General features: G+C 44.0%; 1 protein-coding gene across 6 annotated transcripts in view; it reads left to right on the top strand.

Annotated features, from left to right (window-relative positions):
• The window catches only part of NBR1 (NBR1 autophagy cargo receptor), a 129864-nt gene that overhangs the window by 16629 nt on the left and 91115 nt on the right, over window positions 1-22120 (top strand). For all 6 annotated transcript variants that reach the window (XR_015050710.1, XR_015050708.1, XR_015050709.1 and 3 more), the window contains exons 5-13: window positions 561-695; window positions 2429-2554; window positions 2997-3247; window positions 3481-3609; window positions 3721-3954; window positions 10581-10716; window positions 13811-14026; window positions 14922-14961; window positions 17952-18089. Coding sequence is in view for 3 of the 6 variants with exons in the window: in XM_085852194.1 (XP_085708320.1) it covers window positions 561-695; window positions 2429-2554; window positions 2997-3247; window positions 3481-3609; window positions 3721-3954; window positions 10581-10716; window positions 13811-14026; window positions 14922-14961; window positions 17952-18089 (1405 nt within the window). In the remaining 3 variants the exon portion in view is untranslated. The remainder of the gene's footprint in view (window positions 1-560; window positions 696-2428; window positions 2555-2996; window positions 3248-3480; window positions 3610-3720; window positions 3955-10580; window positions 10717-13810; window positions 14027-14921; window positions 14962-17951; window positions 18090-22120) is intronic.

The raw sequence follows: 22120 nt of genomic DNA, 5'->3' as shown, positions 1-22120 counted from the left end.
TAGGGTGACAATGTTGTCCCGTCGAGAGATGTGTCGTCCTGATGTAATGTATGTATTTGAACAATAAAATGCATGTTCTATATTTGTCATATTTCTGGTTTTTCCACCCTGCCCTCTTATTCGGACCTGCACGCTTATTAGACTTTTTTGGATATTCCACCCGACACGCTTATTCCGCCCTCTACTCATTAAAATTTGGAAAATGTTCCACCCTACATGCTTATTCAGACCCCCACGCTTATTCGGGACGTGAGAGTATCCTGCCAGCCCTAAAATAACGTTGGGCAATATAAACTGCCAATATTTATCAGCTTCCTATAATTGTTTTTGTGCATTTAAAGCTTTCATCAACATGTTGACCTGTATCTCACTTACACACTAACAATGTTGTATCTTATTAAGTGCAAGCTTTATTTGCAAATTTTATCCTTCATTGCTGATTGCACTTTTTGTTTTCGTGTTTCAAATAATCACTTCTATTATTTTCAAGTTTATCATAATCAATTTCCCAACACTTTTTGTTGTTTTGAACTTTCTTATGCCTCTTGCTTTTTTGATAGGTTGCTTCCTGCAATGGAAACTCACTCACTTTCTTTTTATACCCACACTCTGGAGTAATGGAGGAGCTTGAAGCTGATGTGGTGGAACCTCTGGAGAATCACTTGTCATCGACTGGAACGGAGACTGAAGACTATGTAAGGATGGGTTTTTCTTTCAATACAAGATCGAGGCTAATGGAAGAGTAAGGTGAAAGAGGGTAAAATTGCAATGTACAAACAGTGGGGGCATGGGACATTAGTTGAATACAACAAGCAAGGGATTGAAGGACAGAAAAAAAAGAGGAGAGAGACAGGATTTGGGGAAATGGTCACCTGCAAGTTAGAGGGTTACGTAGAGCCAATTGGAGTAGAACAGAATGTGGATCAGGATGGTAGAGATGACATGATATGGTGGTGCACCACCTGCTTGAACCCTTAAAGAGGGAAGGGAAGGATTGAACAGCCTCAATAAGATGGTTCCATAAAGTAGAGAAAGAAGAAGGATGATTTAATAATATATAAAATGTTTTTCATTGACAATATTATCGTAATGCTTCAAATCCCTATTGGCAGAGCCTTTGTTGCTCCAAAAATTCTGGGGTCATTTCTCATGTTGTACAGCAATTATTTTATTTACTTATTTTCAAGATTGAATCTTAAATTCCATATTCTGGATAAAGGCTTGTCAAAAAAAAAAATGCAGAATAGATTTTATCAACGAAAGGTTGACCAGTACATAACCAGTATATTCAACTTGCCTTTTTTTTTTTTCTTTTTTTTTTTCTCCGACTGTGAAATGAATTTGAGGTTTATGTGATGTCCCATGGAATTTAGTATGACATCTGATTAAATGTACTTTGACTAACTTACAAGTCCTTTTATTTTGAATGATATTTTTTATTATCTATTGATCCTTTTTCATTAAACAGAAATCCTAAAGGAACTTAAGCTTTTTAATGAAACAAAAAACCACAAACCTCACATGCAACGATTTTCAAAGATGAGTTCATCTTAAAAGTTGATGATGTAATTTATGGAAAGCCTTGCAAATTTTGCTGACACTGCATTAGAACCTTGACACATAATATGAGAATAACTTGAATTGACTTCAGTAATGTACTGTTCAAATGGATAGTTTGTTCATTAAGGTGGATGTTTCAGTGTCTCCCTTTCACATTTTGACATTGTGCCAAGAACATTCGATTCAAAATCTGGTCAGTTAAACCAGCTTGGAATTGAAGAGCATCAAAGTGCCAGGAACATTCTGTTCAAAATCTTACATTTAATTGAGAATCTGTTGAATTGATTGCGTTCCAGGAATCTAATTCGTATAAATGCAACCAATTTGTAGAATTTGTCCATCATCATACATACCTCAGCAAATTTAAAATTGCCTTTTGCACCTCTTTCTCTATTCAGCAGCAACTTACATTTATAATTTATTCGATAGTGAGGTTATTTATTGTTATTAAAACCTTGTTTTTTGCATTTAGCGGTGCTCAGGGTTGCCTTCACTTCACTTTGCACGATTGTCTAAGAATGTACTTTTTTGAGCTATGGATTACTTGTTTTGGTCATATTTCACTTCCTTATAATTCCCATTCTTATGAGGAGATATCTTGGCAAATAGAATCGGGTGGCTTTCCAGGTGACAATAATTGCTGATCTCAATAAAGTTTTTTTTAACTGGAATATAAACTTCCTTATCACCATGTTAAACCTCGGTCTCTGGGGGACAAGAAAGGCTTTACAATGTCAAGTGAAATCATTGTATTTTGAAAACTCACTGTGATTGATGTATTACAATAGCCGTTTCATAAAATTCAAATAAATGTTTACCATAGAAGTTAATAAAAAAATTTTAGCAGTAACTGTTTGGGTAATGATAGGAGCAGCTTTGTAAGGATGTTGAGCGGGTGCAATTGGAAGAAGAGGCGGCAGTGAAATCTAGGCCATCATTGACCTCACAAGAAGATGAGATTCCCCCAACATGGTTCCTGAACTACATGGAACAGGTAATGTCTTGCACACCATGCTTCTCATTCTGCTCTTTTCTTTGTGAATCTGCATCATGAGATTACACACACTGTGCCGTTAGGACCAATGAAACAAAGGTGCTTGGTTGTTTCAGACTTATTGGTGTTTTTGAGTCCTTGCTATTGATAGCACCAGAGAGTTCCATAAGATTATAAATGGTCATGTTAACCTGATCCACACATCTTTGTCATTCAGAAGCATAGTGGGCTGATGATTGACCACGATTATTTGAGCTAGGTTTAAGTGACTGTTTCCTGATTTATTTCAAACATTGCTGTTTGTCCAATCAGATGGCATGCAATGATGGAAGGTTTTGCTCCTGTTATGTATGATGCTTTTATTTTTTGTTTTGTTTCTTTTTATTGGGAACTCTTCCTTACTTTATTCTTCCCTGTGCCAATCCGTTCTATAATTTCCCAGTTCAAACAGAACCTTCTGGAAGAGCTTTCAGTTCGAGTGTTGCACGAATTGGGCAAGTCATCCTTGGGCCTGTCATCATTGAACTCCAATAGCATCAACCCAAGAGACACTCACAATAAGACCGCCGGCACATTCAAGGAGTCTCTGCTTCCTCCTCGTGCCCCATATCTCCAAAAAGCACCTCCTGTTATATGGGGCCTTCCATGCCATCATTGTGATGCTCTAATTGAAGGATACCTGTATTCATGCAGGTAACAGAAGGGAAGGGAGTAGGGATATGGGTTCAGTAAAAGTGGAAGTGGAAGAGGTAGAAGTTGAGTAAGTCTTAGAATAAATAAAAAACAAGGTTTCATGTCGGGGTATATTACAGATTGAATACTCAAAAATAGCCTTAATAGGGTGGAAGCAATATAGTACCTGCCCATGTCAATTAATATTTATTTTTAATTACTTTATTTTAGCTTTGATGTTTCTCCTCCTTCAGTATCTGCCCTGACCTCTGGATGTGTGCATCATGTGAGACCAACAGCAAACATAACCCTGAACATCCTCTGCTGAAGTTCTGCCAGCCGAGTCATGGTCAGGTTTGTTCTCCAACCTCTCAATTCATCAGGTAAAAATCAGTTTCCTAATCTTGGCATTCCCTTCATTGTCCTAAAAAAATATTTTTGATTGAAACGAACTCTTTGCTTCTTCTCTCCTTTTGATTCTCCTCTATATGCAGGTATAACAGGCGCTTGCATAGTGACACACGCAGGGAGATGCAAGAACAATGGCGTTCAGAGAAGCGTACACGAAAGGCCGAGCGCAAACGTCAACAAGCGGAGACTCGAGAGGCCAAAAGGCGTGTTCGCCAGCAGCGTCGCTTGCTTGCTCGTTCTCTTAATGGCTCATTAAACCTTACGAAAGAACTGGAACAAGATCTTGACCCTTCTCCCACATTCTCTGCTGCACCTGGGTGAGTCCAATCCTTTTGGTATTGATTGTAGTAATAATGCATTCCAAAGAATGTCATGTTCTTTGCAATATGCTTGTTGTTCATCAGAAGAATATTGATGCAAGGAAACAGGGTTGCATGCCTAAACCCAAGTCTGCCCCACCACATATTTGTCTTGTACTGCCCAATTGCCGTCCGAACATCTACACCAGGCATGGGAAACCTTCGGCCGACAGCATGTTCTGATCTGGCCCATGTGGTGATACATTGTTCAGTATTTTACACAGCTATTATGTAGGAAGGGCTGGCAGGATAACGTGAAGGTATCCAGACTTGCCGATGAGCTCTCTTGCCTGGGTTCGAATCTCGACCCAGCTATAAACTGCCATCCTGGTGTTTTGCATGGAAGACAATTAATCAATGTATGCTCATCCCTAAGATGAATGGTACACTGGGTGTCCTATTAGTTTCCATTAGTTGGTGAACATTAAAGACCCCACATTGTCCTTTGCGAAGAGGTGAACTATCGCCAGCAACCTGAGATAATTATAAATGCCTGCACTTCCAATCGAGTATCCTGTGTCACTGCCTCCTGTTATGTAGCCTAGCCAATGAAACGTCCTTGAGTGCCTCATGGTGCATGTAGTTAAAGAGGAAGAATAATTATTTGCAATTATTAAAAGTCACACAACTTATTTAATCGTGTGTGTGTGTGTGTGTGTGTGTGTGTGTGTGTGTGTGTGTGTGTGTGTGTGTGTGTGTGTGTGTGTGTGTGTGTGTGTGTGTGTGTGTGTGTGTGTGTGTGTGTGTGTGTGTGTGTGTGTGTGTGTGTGTGTGTGTGTGTGTGTGTGTGTGTATTTTTTTTTTCACACTGTCTCCTCCATAACTCCCAAACCGTGAAACCTCTCAGCCTGAAACTTTGCACACCAACTAAGAAAATTCCAAGGAAGTGCTTAACTAAAAAATTGTGTGTTTGGGTTCATTAAAACACCCCTTTTGAAGATAATTAACGGCCTTATTTAATTATATCCTTTATCAGGCGCATCCTCGGTCACCCCTCTCAATGGGGGGGGGGGGCGACGGGGTATCCTAAGTAACCTCACTGGGGTCTGAAGAAGCCTTGTTTTTTGGCCTGCCCAACCATGCTTCGATTTCAAACCGGCCGCAATAATTTCTTAACGATAACGTTTTTTTTTTGTGTTTTTTTGTTTTTTATTAACTTTCCTCACTCGTATTATTGAATGCCTGTTCATCATAGCTATGGATCGCTGTATGTATCGCTTTTGTAAGTACTGTAGTTTTAAAATTATGAGCTTGGAGCGATAATAAACTTTATAATGTCTCCAGAATTGTTCTACATTTTGAGAATAAAGTCATTCTTTGAACGAATTCACTCAATTACTATAACTGCTGCAGGTGCGATGAAGACCGGCTTTAAAGTTAAAGGGAACCTTCATGGTATACAGCCACAGTTTGGCCAGCTGTTCATAACACTGAACAACAAAATTTTTTTATTGGAGATGTGTAAAGTGATTTAGACTAATTTGGGTACGCTGATTTCAAAAATCATAACCGTTTTGCTGTATCACGTCAGGATTTTCAGTAACATAAATATTCCCATTGCCTAGAAGTCAGGATTTCAATGAAATTTACAAAAATTCATTTATTCATTTATTTCATCATGAATGCTTCAAAATTATAGAAATTACAGAAAAACTCCACTAGAATGTAATTAAAAATGCTTTAGGCATTTGGCTTTGCGTTTGTGCTGCTCTGTGTCAGTTTCACGATGCAGGAACCAGCAGAAATCGCCCATCATGTTCGGGTTGTGCCGCCCTTGGTAACGCGTCTCCATGAGTGAAATCTCTTGGTGGAATCGCTCGCCGTGCTCGTCCGAGACTGCTCCCAAGTTGTCAGGGAAGAAGTTCAGGTGCTGGTGTAGGAAATGGATTTTCAGGGACATCCTGGAGCCAAGTTTCCTGAAGGACTCCAGCAGCTGCTGCACTATTTCTTCATAGTTGTCCGCGCGCTCGTTCCCCAAGAAGTTGTCCGTCACAGCTTTGAAGCTCCTCCACGCTGCCAGCTCTTTGGGGTTTAGAGTTGTCAGAAAAGTTTCGTCCTTCATAATCTGTCGGATTTGCGGTCCAACAAAGGCACCAGCCTTGATCTTGCCAAACTTTTCCTTGAGGAAAAGTTACGAGGAAAAGAGCAGATAAAAACCCACGCCCATTCAGATCCATTGCCCGTACAAAACTTTTCATCAAGCCGAGCTTTATGTGGAGTGGTGGAAGGAAAACCTTGGCTGGGTCGACAAGGGCGACATGCTTCACGTTGTGTCGACCAGGTACATGCTCTTTTCGCTCTTCCCAATCTTTCTTCGTCCAGTGATTCTTGTCGTCTCTGCTATCCCAGAGACAAAGGAAGCACATGTATTTCGTGTAGCCTGACTGCAGCCCTAACAGCGCCACCACTTTCAAGTCTCCGCAGATGTGCCAGTTGAAGTCATTGTACTTGATGGAATCAAGCAGCTGCCGCATAGTCTCATAGGTCTCTGTCATGCCGCACGCGTGAGCCAGTGGGACTGATGGTTTCTCGTTGCCATTGTGGAGCAAAACAGCCTTCAAGCTGTTCTTCCCCGAGTCGATGAAGAGGCGCCAGTCTGCAGGATCGTGATCACACCCAAGTTCTTTCAACAGACCGTTGATGTCACTGCAGAATGTCATCGTGTCTTCCATCTCAAAGAACTCAGCCATGTCTCTGTGACGTGCTCTGACCAAGGATATCTTGGTGTTAGGTTCAAGTAGATTCCACTGCTGCAGCCTTGATCCAAGCAGCTCTGCCTTCGCCTTTGACAGCGAGAGATCTCTTACAAGATCATTTAAGTCTCCCTGGTTCAGAAGGTGTGATTCTTGAGTGTCGGGTTCAAAAGGTTCATCATCACCATCCTCTTCACCACTGCTTACAGCTATGTTCTGATCAGCTGGAGGTGTTGGAACGGGGTTCTCGTCATCATGAGGCACAGGTTTACGAGCAGAGACGCAGTCAGCGTACTTGATGTGACCTTTATTCTTCTTGTTGAAGCCGGCGATGCTTGTGCAGCAGAAATAACAATCATCATGATGATTCTGCGGCTCACGCCATATCATGGGCACCGCAAATGGCATGCTCGCGCGCTTGCCCACCAACCACTGAGTCAAGGTTGTGTGACAGCTTGTGCAGCAGATGTGTGGTGCCCAGCTCTGTTCTTGGTCCCCCACCTTACACCCGAAGTAGTGAAAGTAGGCGGCCTTCATTTTCACTGCTGTAGATATACTTCGCTGTTGATCTTTTTTGGTATACCGACCACAGACATAACAGAAGTTGTTAGGATGATTGGTACAGGAACGCCTACTCATCTTTATCTGAAAGAAAGAAATATAACACAAGTTAACAACAATTGTACGAAATAGACATGTTAAAGACATATGTAAATTTCATTGAAATCCTGACTTCTAGGCAATGGGAATATTTCTGTTCCTGAAAATCCTGACGTGATACAGCAAAACGGTTATGATTTTTGAAATCAGCGTACCCAAATTAGTCTTAATCACTTTACACATCTCCAGTAAAAAAAATTTTTTGAAATTTGTTGTTCAGTGTAATCAACCATTTAATTGGAGTGCTTGCTTGCTTGTGGTGAAGCCACTTGCCGAGCGCCCTACAGTTGATAGCGGTACCACGCTACGTCATTGAGCAAATCTCTTGCTCACTGCGGACGCTTTTTCTAAGCCACGTCCCGGGCGAGAGGCTCGCGCCCGGTCGTCCCGGGCGAGAGGCTCGCGCCCGGTCGTCCCGGGCGAGAGGAACGCGCCCGGTCGTCCCGGGCGAGAGGAACGCGCCCGGTCGTCCCGGGCGAGAGGAACGCGCCCGGTCGTCCCGGGCGAGAGGAACGCGCCCGGTCGTCCCGGGCGAGAGGAACGCGCCCGGTCGTCCCGGGCGAGAGGAACGCGCCCGGTCGTCCCGGGCGAGAGGAACGCGCCCGGTCGTCCCGGGCGAGAGGAACGCGCCCGGTCGTCCCGGGCGAGAGGCTCGCGCTCTGTTGGCTCTGGATGCATCCGGCAAGTTTTGTCTTCGGACACATCTGGGCGGTGTTTTTCTCCATGCGGTATTTATAGTATGACCAGTCAAAAATGGATTTCCGACATTATTTTGTTTCCCTCTTTACTGTTATTCCATGCAGAATCATTTTGGTGAGACGTTATGAATCATAATTAATGCTCCACCACACGTCTGCCTTCCCTTCCTTTCACTTCACACTGTCTTCCCTTCCCACACCCCTCCTCGCTCCCCCTCCCTCCTATGTCTCTTCCTCCACTCTCCTTCCCTCTCTTTCTCTCTTACCCTTCTTTTTCTCCCCTCCCCACCTTTAGTATTCTCTTCAGCGAAGCGATGAGTGATATTTGCTTGCAGTTTGTATATGTACATATATATATATATATATATATATATATATATATATATATATATATATATATATATATATATATATATATATATATATATATATATATATATATAGTCATGTGGAACCTACCAACTATGCATCACCGTCTGTGACATTAACAGCATTACCTGGACGAGGCAAGTTCCCGAGGAAGGGGAAATGGTTCAATGCCTAGTCTCCATGAGCAGGTTCGAGCAGTTGGGCCCCGCTCCATGTTGCATCTCCATTTAGCAAATTTGAGCCCAAAGTGTGTGTCTTCATGATATTTCTGTCTGAGCAATGTATGGAGCTGTACGTTTGACACATTGATGCAAATTTCCCACGGGCACGGTAATGGCAGATGAAGTGGGTCGCATTCTTTTATTCTTGTTGCTTGTTTACCATTTGTGCACTTGGTGGGTGATTGAGAAGAACGAATATGTGGATGATGATCTGCATTGTCAGCACGTTTGAAATGGAAAAAAAAAACTTTGCCTGCAGATGGTACATTTAACGAAAAGCGTTTTAAAATTTAATTCTTTTTATTTATAGGTTTTTATTTTAAAAAATCGCCTTCATGACATGGACGCACACTGCCTCAGACTTGACAGAATTTCATTTATTTTTGCTTACGACCGGATAATTTGATATTCTAACATGGTAAAACATGTTCTCAAAGTTCACATTTCTTTTGCATTATTTTATTTGAGGTTGAAGTGCGATTCAAATTGTAATACAGTATTCTAATCGAGACTTTATATGGAATGCGCATCTATTTCCTGCACAGATATTTATTATCTTGAGTCGAGTCAAAAAAAAAAAATAATGTTGAATTACAATTGTTTTGAACATTCTATGATCTGAACGACGACGTAATAGTGATATATTTGCGAAGGGTATTTTTTCCCCCCATCCCAGGATGTTTTTTCGGAACCGCTCGGGGGAGCTCGTTGCTTGTTATTAAAGGGTGTGTTGTGATCGATCTTGCCTCTAATGAGCTGGTTGGAAGACCTCTGGTATCCAAGAAAAATGACCATCATTTTAACTTTCATGTTGTACAGAAAATCGATTCATCATGTTGTGTTTACTAACAAAACAAATATTCAGGCTAGCAATGAAAATATAATTATCGTGTCCCAAAGATGGTATTTTAACCACTAAAGATTTAAACCAGTGCTTTCACTCATTGCTTTCACTCAGAGGTGTTTCTCGATACATACAAGGAACTTTGGTGCAGGAGGAGGCCATTCGGCCCTTCATGTTTGTGCTGCACCAACCCCAGTATCCATCACCCATCCACACACATTCTACCTAAAAGTCCTGCTAATATCCCCATACCCCTCGACCTCCAATGTATCCATGTTCCTATCTAATTCCAATTTAAACCTAGCTACTGCCACTACCTTTCCAGACTGCAGAAGAAAAAAGTTTTTGGAATTCTACCACCATTGATCCACCGTCTTTTACACCACCTTATTTTACACATTGCATTAGTTCTTTATGCCTGGTGTTGGCTTCATGGTTAGGGCGGTGGGCTTTGGATCCTAGAATCCTGAGTTCAAATCCTGCTCGGCTGTTGAGTTAATAGCAGGTGGGTTTACCTCGGCCTGTCATCCTTCCGAGGTCGGCAAAACGAGTGCCAGCTTGCTGGTATACTGTCGGAGTGGCGACCCGTCCAGAATTGTGCCCAATAGCCAAGGAGTCTGCGTAAGCAGCACCAATGCTCTGCACAGAGTATGGTCCCAATCTCCATCTCCATTAGTTCTTTATGCCTATTGTTTGTGTTCTTTATGACATCCCAAAAACAGTAAATTTCCTGTTTAAAATTATTTTCAATTTTGTTAGACTGCCGGACAGGCAGACGACTGAAAGAGATTACCTTACTCTGTGCGCATGTGCACTCGGGATGAGGCTCCATACAGTTCACCAAATTTAGAGCCTGTAGGTTCGTGTTGGTACTGCGAAACTGTAGGTTCGTGTTCTAGTGTTCAAAATATAAAATTCGATTGAAATCGACTTATTCCTCAATCTGGAACTGACGCCTGTAGACAGATAGACAGAGGCAGAGCGAACCAATTGCTCAACCCCTGTTTCTGCTTCGTGCATGGGGTAATGAAAGGGACCACTTTTACTTTAAAATATAGTTCAGTTGATGCATCATCGTTCTGTTCCAAACCATCCCTAGGGTGCTACCAGAACTGGATGCTGAGTTTGTCGGTGAGAATGTGCCTGATGGAACCTGGATCCAGCCTGGATGTCACTTTCTCAAGCTTTGGCGTCTTCGTAACTGCGGTGCACAAACGTGGACGGAGGATACAAAGGTGCATTGTGCACACAGTGGTTTAACTGTTCACTATACTGGACTCGCATCCCAGCGGTTATCGGTTCAATTCCAGCTGAAGGTGGCAGTGTTAAGGATTTCGCTTCCAAGTCTCCTTTAGGGGGAGGATAACCTAAGCCAAACCCTGCCTCAATTAGACCTGCTCTTTGTGGTGCCAGTCCACACTTTATGGTATTTTTTTTTTAATCCCCTTAGAGTAATGGTGGACGAGTTGGTTGGGTGACGAGTGCAAGCCAATTCGATTTTGTTTCAGGTCTGGATTCAGATCCGACCTATCATTGGGACACAAAATGTAAACCGTTTTGCCTGTCACAGCTATGCGCTCTACCGATTGCCATTCTCGTTAGATATTCATTTATGGTGGGAGTTTAGTGATTAAGATTATTCTTAACAGTGAAGTTTGAAGACTATTTGAGTTCGCAACAGCTCTTGAACCAGGCTAGGCGTAGGTGGGTGGCCTGCATGGTAACGATGCACTCATTGAAGAATAATTTCAAAGGGAATTTATTGAGATGGGAGATGAGAGGAAACATTGGCAGAGATGGAGGCATTGCTTTTAACTTTGATGGGGAAGTTCAGGATATCCATTGGGCTAATGTGGATCTGTGACAGGATAGTGCAGTCGTTATGGAAGTTCTTGACAGTTTTTCAGGTGCGAGTGTGATTTGGACATGGATAATCCCCCGATCATATGTCTGAGGTGTATTAGGAGTCAGTAATGGAATGTAAAGTGAATTTTTTGGGGGGAACATCACATTTTTGCCGCTGGGTTTTCCATGTGCAGCAGAAATAATCTGGAGATTAAAGGAACCTTCCAGTTTGGTTCATCTACAATTGAAGCTTCATTGTCATATATTTCTAATTCAGAAAAGTAACTTTTGGTCTTTAAAAGGATAAATTATTCGACGATCCATTTTTATTTTAGCACTCTATAATGCATGTTTGCTTTTTTTTTTTATGTTGATGGCTTGTTTGCTTCATTCCTGTAAATCCTCAGCTTGCATGTGATGCTCAACAATGTCTTTCAGCCTTGTCCAATATTTTTCTTTCCTTTCTTTCTTTAAGCAGTTTCAAATGCCTTGAACAAAAAACAATTAATGGGGATTTATCTTCACGTCTTGTTCGTGTCTTACACCCAGTCTTGTTCTTCGTTTATGTAAGCAACCTCTCTGATGGTCTGGAAAATCTTGTCCTCCTTTTTGCAGATGAATCCACATTGTATGGAACAGTACCCCCATCCCACTGATAGGCAGTCAGCAGCTGCATCTCTGCAAATCTGCTGAAACAACTTTTTAACCACCTCTTCTCTGATGTAGCGCCTGTTCTCTCAACTCTGATCCTCTGCAACTCCCCAAAGATGCAATTTCTTCAAGTAACACCCACCTTCTAAACTTCCAAAATCCAGGCTTTCAGCACACCTTCACTCTTGCTCCTCTTCTCTCATTTGTGAACTGTTCAATCCCACACTTCCCTCCAGGTTTTCAAGTTGGCAGTATACTACCAGTGCATGTCCCCCCCCCAATCCTTACCCCGAATATTTTCTTCACCTTGCATGCATGCAGGTTTATCTCCGGTCACCCTCGCCCCCCCCCCCGGGGTCCTCACACCAACTCCATTTCCATTGGAACGAGACTCTGTGCAGAGCATTGGCTATTGCACACGATCCTGGACGGGTCGCCACTCCGACACAGTATATCAGCAAGCTGGCACTCATTTTGCCGACCTCGGAAGGATGACAGGCAGAGTCAATCCCGCCTGGTATAAATTCAACAGCCGAATGGGATTTGAACCCAGGATCCGAGGCTCCCAAGCCCACCACCCGAACCATGAAGCCAACATCAGGCATTCCTCACCCCCCCCCAAGCCCTCTTTCCTCGCCCTCTCTCTCCTCCACTGCCATCTCTCCCCCCCCCACCATCCTCTCTCTCCCTCCTCCTGCCCTCACCCCTCCTCCTGCCCTCACCCCTCCTCCTGCCCTCACCCCTCCTCCTGCCCTCACCCCTCCTCCTGCCCTCACCCCTCCTCCTGCCCTCACCCCTCCTCCTGCCCTCACCCCTCCTCCTGCCCTCACCCATCCTCCTGCCCTCACCCCTCCTCCTGCCCTCACCCTCCTCCTGCCCTCACCCCTCCTGCCCTCACCCCTCCTGCCCTCACCCCTCCCCCTGCCCTCACTTCCTCCTCCTCCCCCCGCCCTCTCTCCCCCCGCCCTTTCTCCCCCCCGCCCTCTTTCCTCCCCCCGCCCTCTTTCCTCCCCCCGCCCTCTTTCCTCCCCCCGCCCTCTTTCCTCCCCCCGCCCTCTTTCCTCCCCCCGCCCTCTTTCCTCCCCCCGCCCTCTTTCCTCCCCCCCGCCCTCTTTCCTCCCCCGCCCTCTTTCCTCCCCCCGCCCTCTTTCCTCCCCCCGCCCTCTTTCCTCCCCCCCGCCCTCTTTCCTCCCCCCGCCCTCTTTCCTCCCCCCGCCCTCTTTCCTCCCCCCGCCCTCTTTCCTCCCCCCGCCCTCTTTCCTCCCCCCGCCCTCTTTCCTCCCCCTTTCCTCCCCCCGCCCTCTTTCCTCCCCCCGCCCTTTTTCCTCCCCCGCCCTCTTTCCTCCCCCCGCCCTCTTTCCTCCCCCCGCCCTCTTTCCTCCCCCCTGCCCTCTCTCCTCCCCCGCCCTCTCTCCTCCCCCCTGCCCTCTCTCCTCCCCACCCCGCACTCTCTCCTCCCCCCGCCCTCTCTCCACCCTCCCCCTGCCCTCTCTCCACCCTCTCTGTATCCTCCCCCTGCCCTCTCTCCACCCTCTCTGCATCCTCCCCCTGCCCTCTCTCCACCCTCCCTCCTCGCTCCCTCCTTCCTCTCTTCCTCCTCCCTCTCCCACCCCCCTCTTCCTCCTGTCAATGAAACGTTGTGATTCATACATCTTGCTAACAACACGTATGCACAATTGCCGTTGCTATACAATTTCCCAGGAACAATTTTCCTCAATTTCAGGAGGAACGGTCGACATCTAAATGAGGTTGAGCTGATACCTTATATGCAATTAACTTACACAAACGTACCACTAATATCGTCAAACCCTCCTTGTTGAATGTTCCTTTTAGTTGCAGCTGTTGTGGGGAAACCTCCCTGCTGATTCTTCGGTGCCGGTGCCCTGCCTGTCGCGCGGTGAACTTGGTGCCGTGAGCGTGACATTCTTGGCTCCGCGTCGAGCTGGAGCTTATGCCTCTCATTGGCGTCTCGCGCACGCTGGGAAACCTTTTGGTCCGCGTGTATGGTGCAGCATCTGTGTGCAGCATGCAAAAGATGAAGAAAAACAGGTTTCTGCTGTGCTTCATTTTCAATTTTGGGGTTTTTTTTTTTCTTTTCCATAGTCCAATGTTTCAATAAAAAAAGAACATATTGCATTGTCGTCAGGCATTTTGTTGAAGGTTTCTTCTTTTTTTTTTAATGTCCAGAGATTTATGTGTTACTTGAACATTAGCAAACTATGTACGCACTACATAACCAGACTCGGTGGAGTGTCCACTCCGAGTCTGGGAAGTCGGCGGTTTAACACGACCCCGGCAGTCATACCAAAGACTTCAAAAATGGGTACGTGCTGCTTCTTTACGTGATGCTCAGCATTTCCGTAGGATAGAGCACAAACAAACAATCATAGGATGGCAACCATTGCACAGGCTTCACTGGCCGAATGGCCTCTTTCGCTGAAGTTCCTTGTAAGGAAACTCGTATTAATTTTATTTTTGTATTAATGTATTGGCATCCCAAAGGTTGTTGCTTAAAATTCAGCAACATAACATTGTGGTTTCAAAGCCTCGAGAAACAAAGCTTGTCTCAACAGTTACCATCTCACTGTCAGAATATCTCCAACTAGCTGGTTTATTTAATGTCCTTCAGGGAGAGGATGCGTACCTGACCTGGCTGTTCTCATCTACACATGATGCCAGTTCACACTTCATATTTTTTTGTATTTATTTTCGAATCACTTTGGATGCACACCAACTGACATCTTACCTGTGATAAGATAGTGCTGTCCTAAAATGCACCTTGAAGCACATTGTGTATGTTAAAAACGGTGTTTAACTGAAATAAAATTTAAAAAAACTTGTACTCTTAACTGCTGTTCAAGGACACTTTAATGGTGAAGCCTTTGGGTGTTTCATTCATTAAATTTTACTTGTTTTTCTCTATCTTTACCTTTACCCTGTCCAGTGCCTGCCAGATCAGAAGATTTGTTCCACTGTTGAATCTGGTATGTTTACATGTTCGGTCTTTGCATTGTCAGTCCCAATACGACGCATATAGTAAGTACTCTGTAAAAATCTGAGGACACCTTGAAAATATATTTATTGTTACCTTAACATATCTTGATAAATAAAGTGTGTTATTACCTCCACCACCAAAGGTGGACAGAAGTTATGTTTTCAACTCTGTATCTGTGTCTGTCTTGTCTGTGAGCATATCTCAAAAAGTTATGGACATATTCGGATGAAACTTGGTGGACATGTTGGATGTGTGACGAGGACAAATTGATTTTGGTGAACATCTGGATCCGGATCTCGATAAGAGATTTTTTTTTTTTCAGTGATTCTTAATAATTGAGGGATGGGGCCAAAATTATATGTAGCATGATATCTCAAAAAGTTATGGACGGGTTATGACAAAATTAGGTGGATGAGTTGGTTAGGTGACAAGAACAAAGTGATTAGAGTTTGGTTTAGGTCTGGAGGTAGATGCGGCCTATCGGTGGGATACAAAACGTAAACTGTTCAGTCTGGCGGAAGTACGCGCTCTCCCGAGTGCCGTTATAGTAATCATGTTTTATCATTTTACAATATAAAAACGCATTCAATTTCAGTATATGGTTGTGTGACCACCTTTTCCATGAAAAAACAGATATCCGTTTTGGAATTCTTTCCTGCAATTTCTAGAGAATTTCCATTGGGAGAATGTCCCACTGCCTTCTGCAATGTTTCCCATATTCATCTTTTGATTTTGGTTGTTTTTCGGTTTTTTTTCTTCCTGTCAAATAATCCCAGACAGCTTGTATGATGTTAAGATGCGGACTTTGAGGGGGCCATTCTAATAATTGTGGAGTCCATAAGTTTTCATTTGGAATTTTTTTCCCCCCATGATCTTAGTCGAACTGCCTCAAACACATGGACACACAGACGAGTAAAAATAAAATAAAATGACCGTTTTTACAGCCATTTTTCCCTGCTGTGCAGGGGTTTGGCTTTTTCTTGAGGCAATGTTTTATGGCCGGATGCCCTTCCTGACGCCAACCCTGGTCGCCTCTTACGACACACAGGGATATGGTACACCTATTCTAACCGGGGCATACACCGGGACCAGTACACTGGCACTCATTTCGCCGACCTCGGAAGGATGACAGGCTGAGTCAACCCCCTGGTGTTAATTCAGCAGCCAACGGGGCTTGAACTCAGGACCCTTGGATCCCAAGCCACCACCCTAACCACTAAGCCAACACCAGGCTTACACAGACGAATACATTAAATAAATAGAGCCACTGAGCATGGTGGAAGTGCCGTCACTTACCCAGCCACTCTGGATACCAGCGACGCCGCAACGATGGAACCGCCTTTCTCACCACACTCAGTGGGGTATTCCCTAAGGAGGAATTTCCTCCTCCCCATGCATGCCAACCTATGGGGATTGTCCATGCTCATCCTTTTAAATGCTTAAACATCAAGCGAGGAAGCAGCACGTACCATTTTTACAGTCTTTCGTATGACTCTGAGTGGATGGAGTAGAAATGGTTCCCCAAACATGAGCAGAGCCTCCACCATGCCTCACTGTAGGCTGTAGACACAAGTCCTTATACTTCTCAACAAGTTCTGACACACTGCCTTCTATTTGTCCAAAAATTTCAACCTTTGACCCGTCACTCCAAAGTACCTTCCCGCGCTGATTAACATCCCATTTCTGATGTTCTTGTGCATATTTCTTGGCATTGTTACCTTTACGCAGAATGGGTTTTCTGACAACTCACCCATGTAGCCCATTTTTGATAAGAGACCTGACAGTAGATGAGCCGAGTTGAACCCCTTGTGTTCCAGTTCTTGCCCAAGTTCAGCATGTGACTTTTTAATTTTTTTTTAATGTTTCTTCACCTTTAATAGGAAAGCTTCATCCCACGGTAACATCTGGGCAACTTGGGGTCATATCCCCCGAGTGAAAATAATTTTAGAAAAAAAAAGTTCTAATCATTTTATTGCAATAACATCATGTACAAATCAAATTGAAACCCTTTTTTTTGTAGACCAAAACTCGATGAATCTTCTATTTATAACTATTTTTATTTTTTTAGAAGAAATGTCAATATATATTCTTTTTTCTTAGGAAAAAACCCCCTCAGCTTACCTTGGGGTCCTCAAAACCCCAGTTTACCTATTAAGGGTTAAGAAACTTGTCTTTGAGTGTTGCTCATCTGTTTTGCTGAGTTTCTTTGACCTTCCAATCCGTTTTCTATATTTAACTTCTCCAGTCTCATTATGCTTCTGTCTTGTTGTTTGAATGACACGTCTGTAAATACCTGTTTTGTGGGATATTTCTCTCGAGGAATTGCCTTCTTGATGTAAAACTATTATTTTGAGTCTCGTCGAGTTTGATGTCTTTGGCAAGATGTGGGTTTATATTACTTGTTGGAGAGAAATTGCAAATTAGTGAGAAAAGGGGGTGGCCTAAGCCTTTTGGATTATTTGACAGGAATAAAAACGAAAAAAACAAACACCAAAATCAAAAGATGAATTTTGGGAAACATTGTAGATTACATGGAACAAACTCCCAATGGAATTGTTTCCAGAAATTTTCTGGATAGAATTTCAAAACAGACATTGACCGTTTTGCATTGAAAAGGTGATCACACCAAATACTCAAATTTCATTAACTAATATTGTGCAATACAAATCATTTTTGTTCCTTAAATAAAACACGATCATTATAACACCTTTTGTGTATCAAAATATGTCAAGATGACAATAAAAATGATTATTTTCAAGGTGGCCCAAGACGTTTGCACAGTACGTACTGTATAATAAAATGCTTTGCTAAGATTGTACAAATTGCTAACACTGTTCACATGCTTTATGGAGAGATCGGGGAATCGCCATTCAAAATTGTTTATCAGTTCTTGTTGTCCTTTTATAAGGTTCGAGAGTGACATTTTGTTACAGTTGAATTTCTGACACCTGTGTGGTTGATCTCCGTTTCCTTTTGTAGTTGTGGTGCAAGAAAATGCAGATGCTGGTGGTGCGGTGGCAGATGAGGGTATGAGCAGCACAGAGTTTGTCTGTGAAACAGTCATTCGGTCATTGACCTTAGACGAGGTTCAAGAGCCTTGGCATTGTTGCAGGAATGGTAAGAATCTGGGGGTGTTGGATGATTTAACAATAGGGGAATTGAATCGTTGTGCAGATTTCCTTATTATGTGAATGTGACCTTGATATCGAACCCTTTTAAGGTCATCTCTTCGAGCATGACATAATAATATGGGTGTCGATGTCCTTCGATCCGTCCGTCCGTTCACAATAAAGTTAAAGCGGGAGATCTGGTCATTAGTGATCTTGATGGAGGTCGATGAGACGTACACGATGGTATGACTTTCAAGGTCACCGGAGGTCAAGGTCAAGGTCATGAGGCCTTTGAAGTTGTACAAATGACGATTTTCAAATTCTATCTCCTCCACCATTTCTCAAGCAATCTTGAATTTGATTGTAGCATATGAATCTATGGGACAATATCTAAATTTAGTCGGGCCGGATTTTCAATATTCGCTTTCGTTTTCGTGTCACGTGACTTCAAAGTTGGCAAAAAATGCGAAAATGACGATTTCCAAATCTATCTCCTACATTTCTCAAGCGATCTTGAATTTGATTGTGGCATATGAATGTATGGGACAATATCTAGATTTGGTCAGAACGAATTTTCGAATTTCGCATTCGTTTTCGCGTCGCGTGACTTCAAAGTTTGCAAAAACTGCCCTACCTTCAGGAGGCTATATATTCTCCACTGGGCATGGTAAAAGTTAGTGAATGGTGTCATTGCATAGCAGCTGACCTTGTATATTTATACATTTTCTGCTGAAGGTGCAAAAGTTTCAAAACCCGAAATGTAAACGTCGGCATTTATTTTCAAAATATAATTTCGTGCACGCGATCCAAAATGCCGAGTCATCTTTAACCAAACTGCGCAGTCGAGCTGCGCAGTAGAACTGCGCAGTAGTCTTCGGTCATAACTGAACATTTGAGAACTTGTGGTATTGCAGAGATGACCGTCACCCCCACACAGGGGTAATTTTTATATATATATATTGTTTTAATATAGCAAGGGTCTTTTAAACAATTGTAACGGGTATTGAACTTGTCGCTTTACTGACGGTAGTTGAACAACATAACTAATGTATGTTGCAGTGCAGTAATACTTTTTATTGACTGTCAATATTTGCAATTAATTTTATTCTTGAAGTAATTTATTTACTGCTAACAACCCTGTGTTAATTTTTGGATTACACACACTTACTTGTCAAAAAACAAGATTAATCATTTGTTTTGTGTTTCCAGGGATCAGATCTTATATCCCCCACCTCCCCCCCCCAAGTTCCATGATGCAATTTTCATCGAGTCATGAATAAAACACCACCGTAAAGGCCCAGCTCTCTCCTGAACCCCCCCCCCTCAAGAGTATGAATTTTTTTTTGAATGCCAAAAACCTTCCCCGGCTCTCACCCCAAGTACAACTACCAAGTTTCAACTCATTCCATGCAGTGGTTGAGGAATGCATAAAAGAATGCATTAGGTGTGGGTACCTCTCTCACCTGTCATGGCACCTCAGCAAAAGCTTTCTGCGACTCATTGAGACTGACTCAATCGGTCAACTTCCCGACCCGGATCTCAACCAACGGTACTCCATCTCTTCTGGATCTGATTTTAACAAATTTCCCTGACAATATCTGGTGCTCTTCCTCCGCTCCAATCGGTTCTTCTGACCACGTCCTTGTCAAAGTGGACATCTCTCTGGCTATTATCAGAGAACCACCTCACCGCCGTTGAGTCTGGCATTTCACTCAAGCCAACTGGCAGGGTCTCCAAGCAGCCCTCAAACTTATACACTGGTCTCCTATCTCTACTTTCTCCAACATCAACTCATCCTGGGAATTTTTTCAAAGAAACTTGCTCTCCCTCATGCACAGATTTATCCCCTCTCGTCTTTAGTTGTCCTACCCTTCCTCCCGCCCTTGGTTCACTGAAGCTTGTGGTGGGGCAGTTGTCCTGAAACAACTTGCCTTTGCCACATGGAAAGCAAACCCAACTGAGGGCAATCTCAGTTCCTTCCATAAAGCTCAGAACAAGTGTGTATCTACCCTCAGGAGAGCCAGAAAACATCTTTCTCATCTCAAGTCTGAACTCTCAAACCTCTCTCGCTCCTCAAAATCCTGGTGGCGGCTAATCAAATCTGTTTCTGGTGTACGTTCCCCCTCCATCCCCTCCCTTACCTCAAATGGTAGCACTGCTGATACCGCACGTGAAAAAGCTGAATGCCTAAACTCGGTGTTTGCAGCTAAATCTTGTGTCCAAAACCCATCACTTTCTCTACCCACCTTACCCAGTCGCACCCAACTGTCCCTGGACTCTGTGTCCTTTTCTCCTGACAAGGTGGAGAGCTTGCTGTCAAACCGACTCAGATTTTGCAACCAGTCCAGACGGCATCAGCCCACGTGTCCTCAAAGCCTGCTCTTCTGCTCTTGCTCACCCTCTCTCTGTTCGATTCACCCTCTCATTTGCTCAAGGCCATCTGCCATCTGCTTGGAAATCAGCAAACATCACTGCCCTGCACAAAAAAGGTGCAAAAACAGATCCCTGCAACTACAGACCAATCAGCCTTCTCCCAATCATCAGCAAGGTTATGGAATCCATCATCGCTTCAGACATCAAATCCTTCCTCTTCTCCAATAGCTTGATTTCTGATCATCAATTTGGTTTCAGACCAGGTCACTCTACCCTGGATATGCTGCTTCTGCTCTCCCAACAATGGATGGAGGTCCTCAATGCCAGACAGGAAATCCGAGCCATATCCCTGGACATATCACGTGCTTTTGACACAGTCTGGCACCCTGCACTACTCACCAAACTCTCTTCTTATGGTATCCAAGGCCATCTCCACTCTTGGCTCATAGACTTCCTCTCCTGTCGCAGTCAACATGTTGCCCGAAATGGAGTTCTTTCATCCCCTCTTCCTGTCCAGGCTGGAGTTCCTCAAGGTAGCGTTCTGGGCCCTGTTCTTTTTCTGGTTTTCATCAATGATCTCTCCGACTCTGGAAAATCATCTATATCTCTGCTGATGACTCCACCCTCTGCCGTACCATCGGTCATCCCTCAGACCGGCAAGCAGCAGCTTCTTCGCTCACTGCTGATCTGGATAAAATCACAAACTGGTCCAACACGTGGAACATGTCTTTCAATCCGGACAAATCTCACACTCTCACTTTGTCTCTTCGAAAGGACCGTTTAGAAACCCCCCCCCCCCCATCCACTTTCTCAACAATCCTCTGGAAGAAGTCCTTTCTTTCAAGCTTCTGGGTCTCACTATCTGCCATGACCTTTCCTGGGAAAGTCACATTTCAAACCTCGCCTCCAAAGCCAGTCGCCGACTGGGAATCCTCCGTCATGCAAGGTCCTTCCTCGGCCCACCTGAGCTCCTGACCACTTACAAAGCTTTTGTCTGCAGCCTGATGGAGTACTGCTCTCCCCTCTGGACTGGTGCTCCTGCCTCCCACCTTTCTTGGCTTCACGCTGTAGAAACCAAGGCATTTCGGATCATTGGCATCTCCCGCAATGAGGCTGAGTCTTTGGGCCTCTCACTCAATCACCGCAGGTTGGTCGGAGGTCTTTCTGTCTTCTACCGTCTCCTCTCCAGCCTCGCCCCCCTGCTCTCTCTGCGATTTGTCCCCACCACATTTCCACATGGCGCTCAAGGTCCGCCAACAACCCCCTTCTGGTAAAACTTCCAAAATCACGAATCACTGCTCACCTTCACTCTTTCATTCCTCTTTTCCCCCACCCTTTGGAATAAACCCCCTCACTCTATTCTTTCCCATTCTTCCCCCCAGGCCTTCAAAACAGCTGTTCACCACCACCTCTTATCATCCCCCATCCAAATCCTTGATCTTTTCTACCACTGATAATCCACCCAAGCCCACCTCCTTCAAATACCTTGCTTTCCTTCCTGAAAGTCCCTGTAATGTCCATCTTCTATTCCCCATGTTCCCCGTCCCATCCTCTCCCTTCCACAGATCTCCAAATGTCTCTGTTCCCCACTATTTTGTCCTTCCCACTCCCTCCCCTCCTGTCTCATGCCCCCCTTGATGTGTGTTGTGTGTTAGCTCTCATACG

This window comes from Eptatretus burgeri, chromosome 13, assembly GCF_056783735.1.
Source record: "Eptatretus burgeri isolate ZD-2024b chromosome 13, Ebu_testis_v1, whole genome shotgun sequence".
Classification (NCBI taxonomy): Eukaryota; Metazoa; Chordata; class Myxini; order Myxiniformes; family Myxinidae; genus Eptatretus; species Eptatretus burgeri.
Note: the sequence above shows the minus strand (reverse complement) of the source record. Positions and strands in the feature narration are given on the sequence as shown.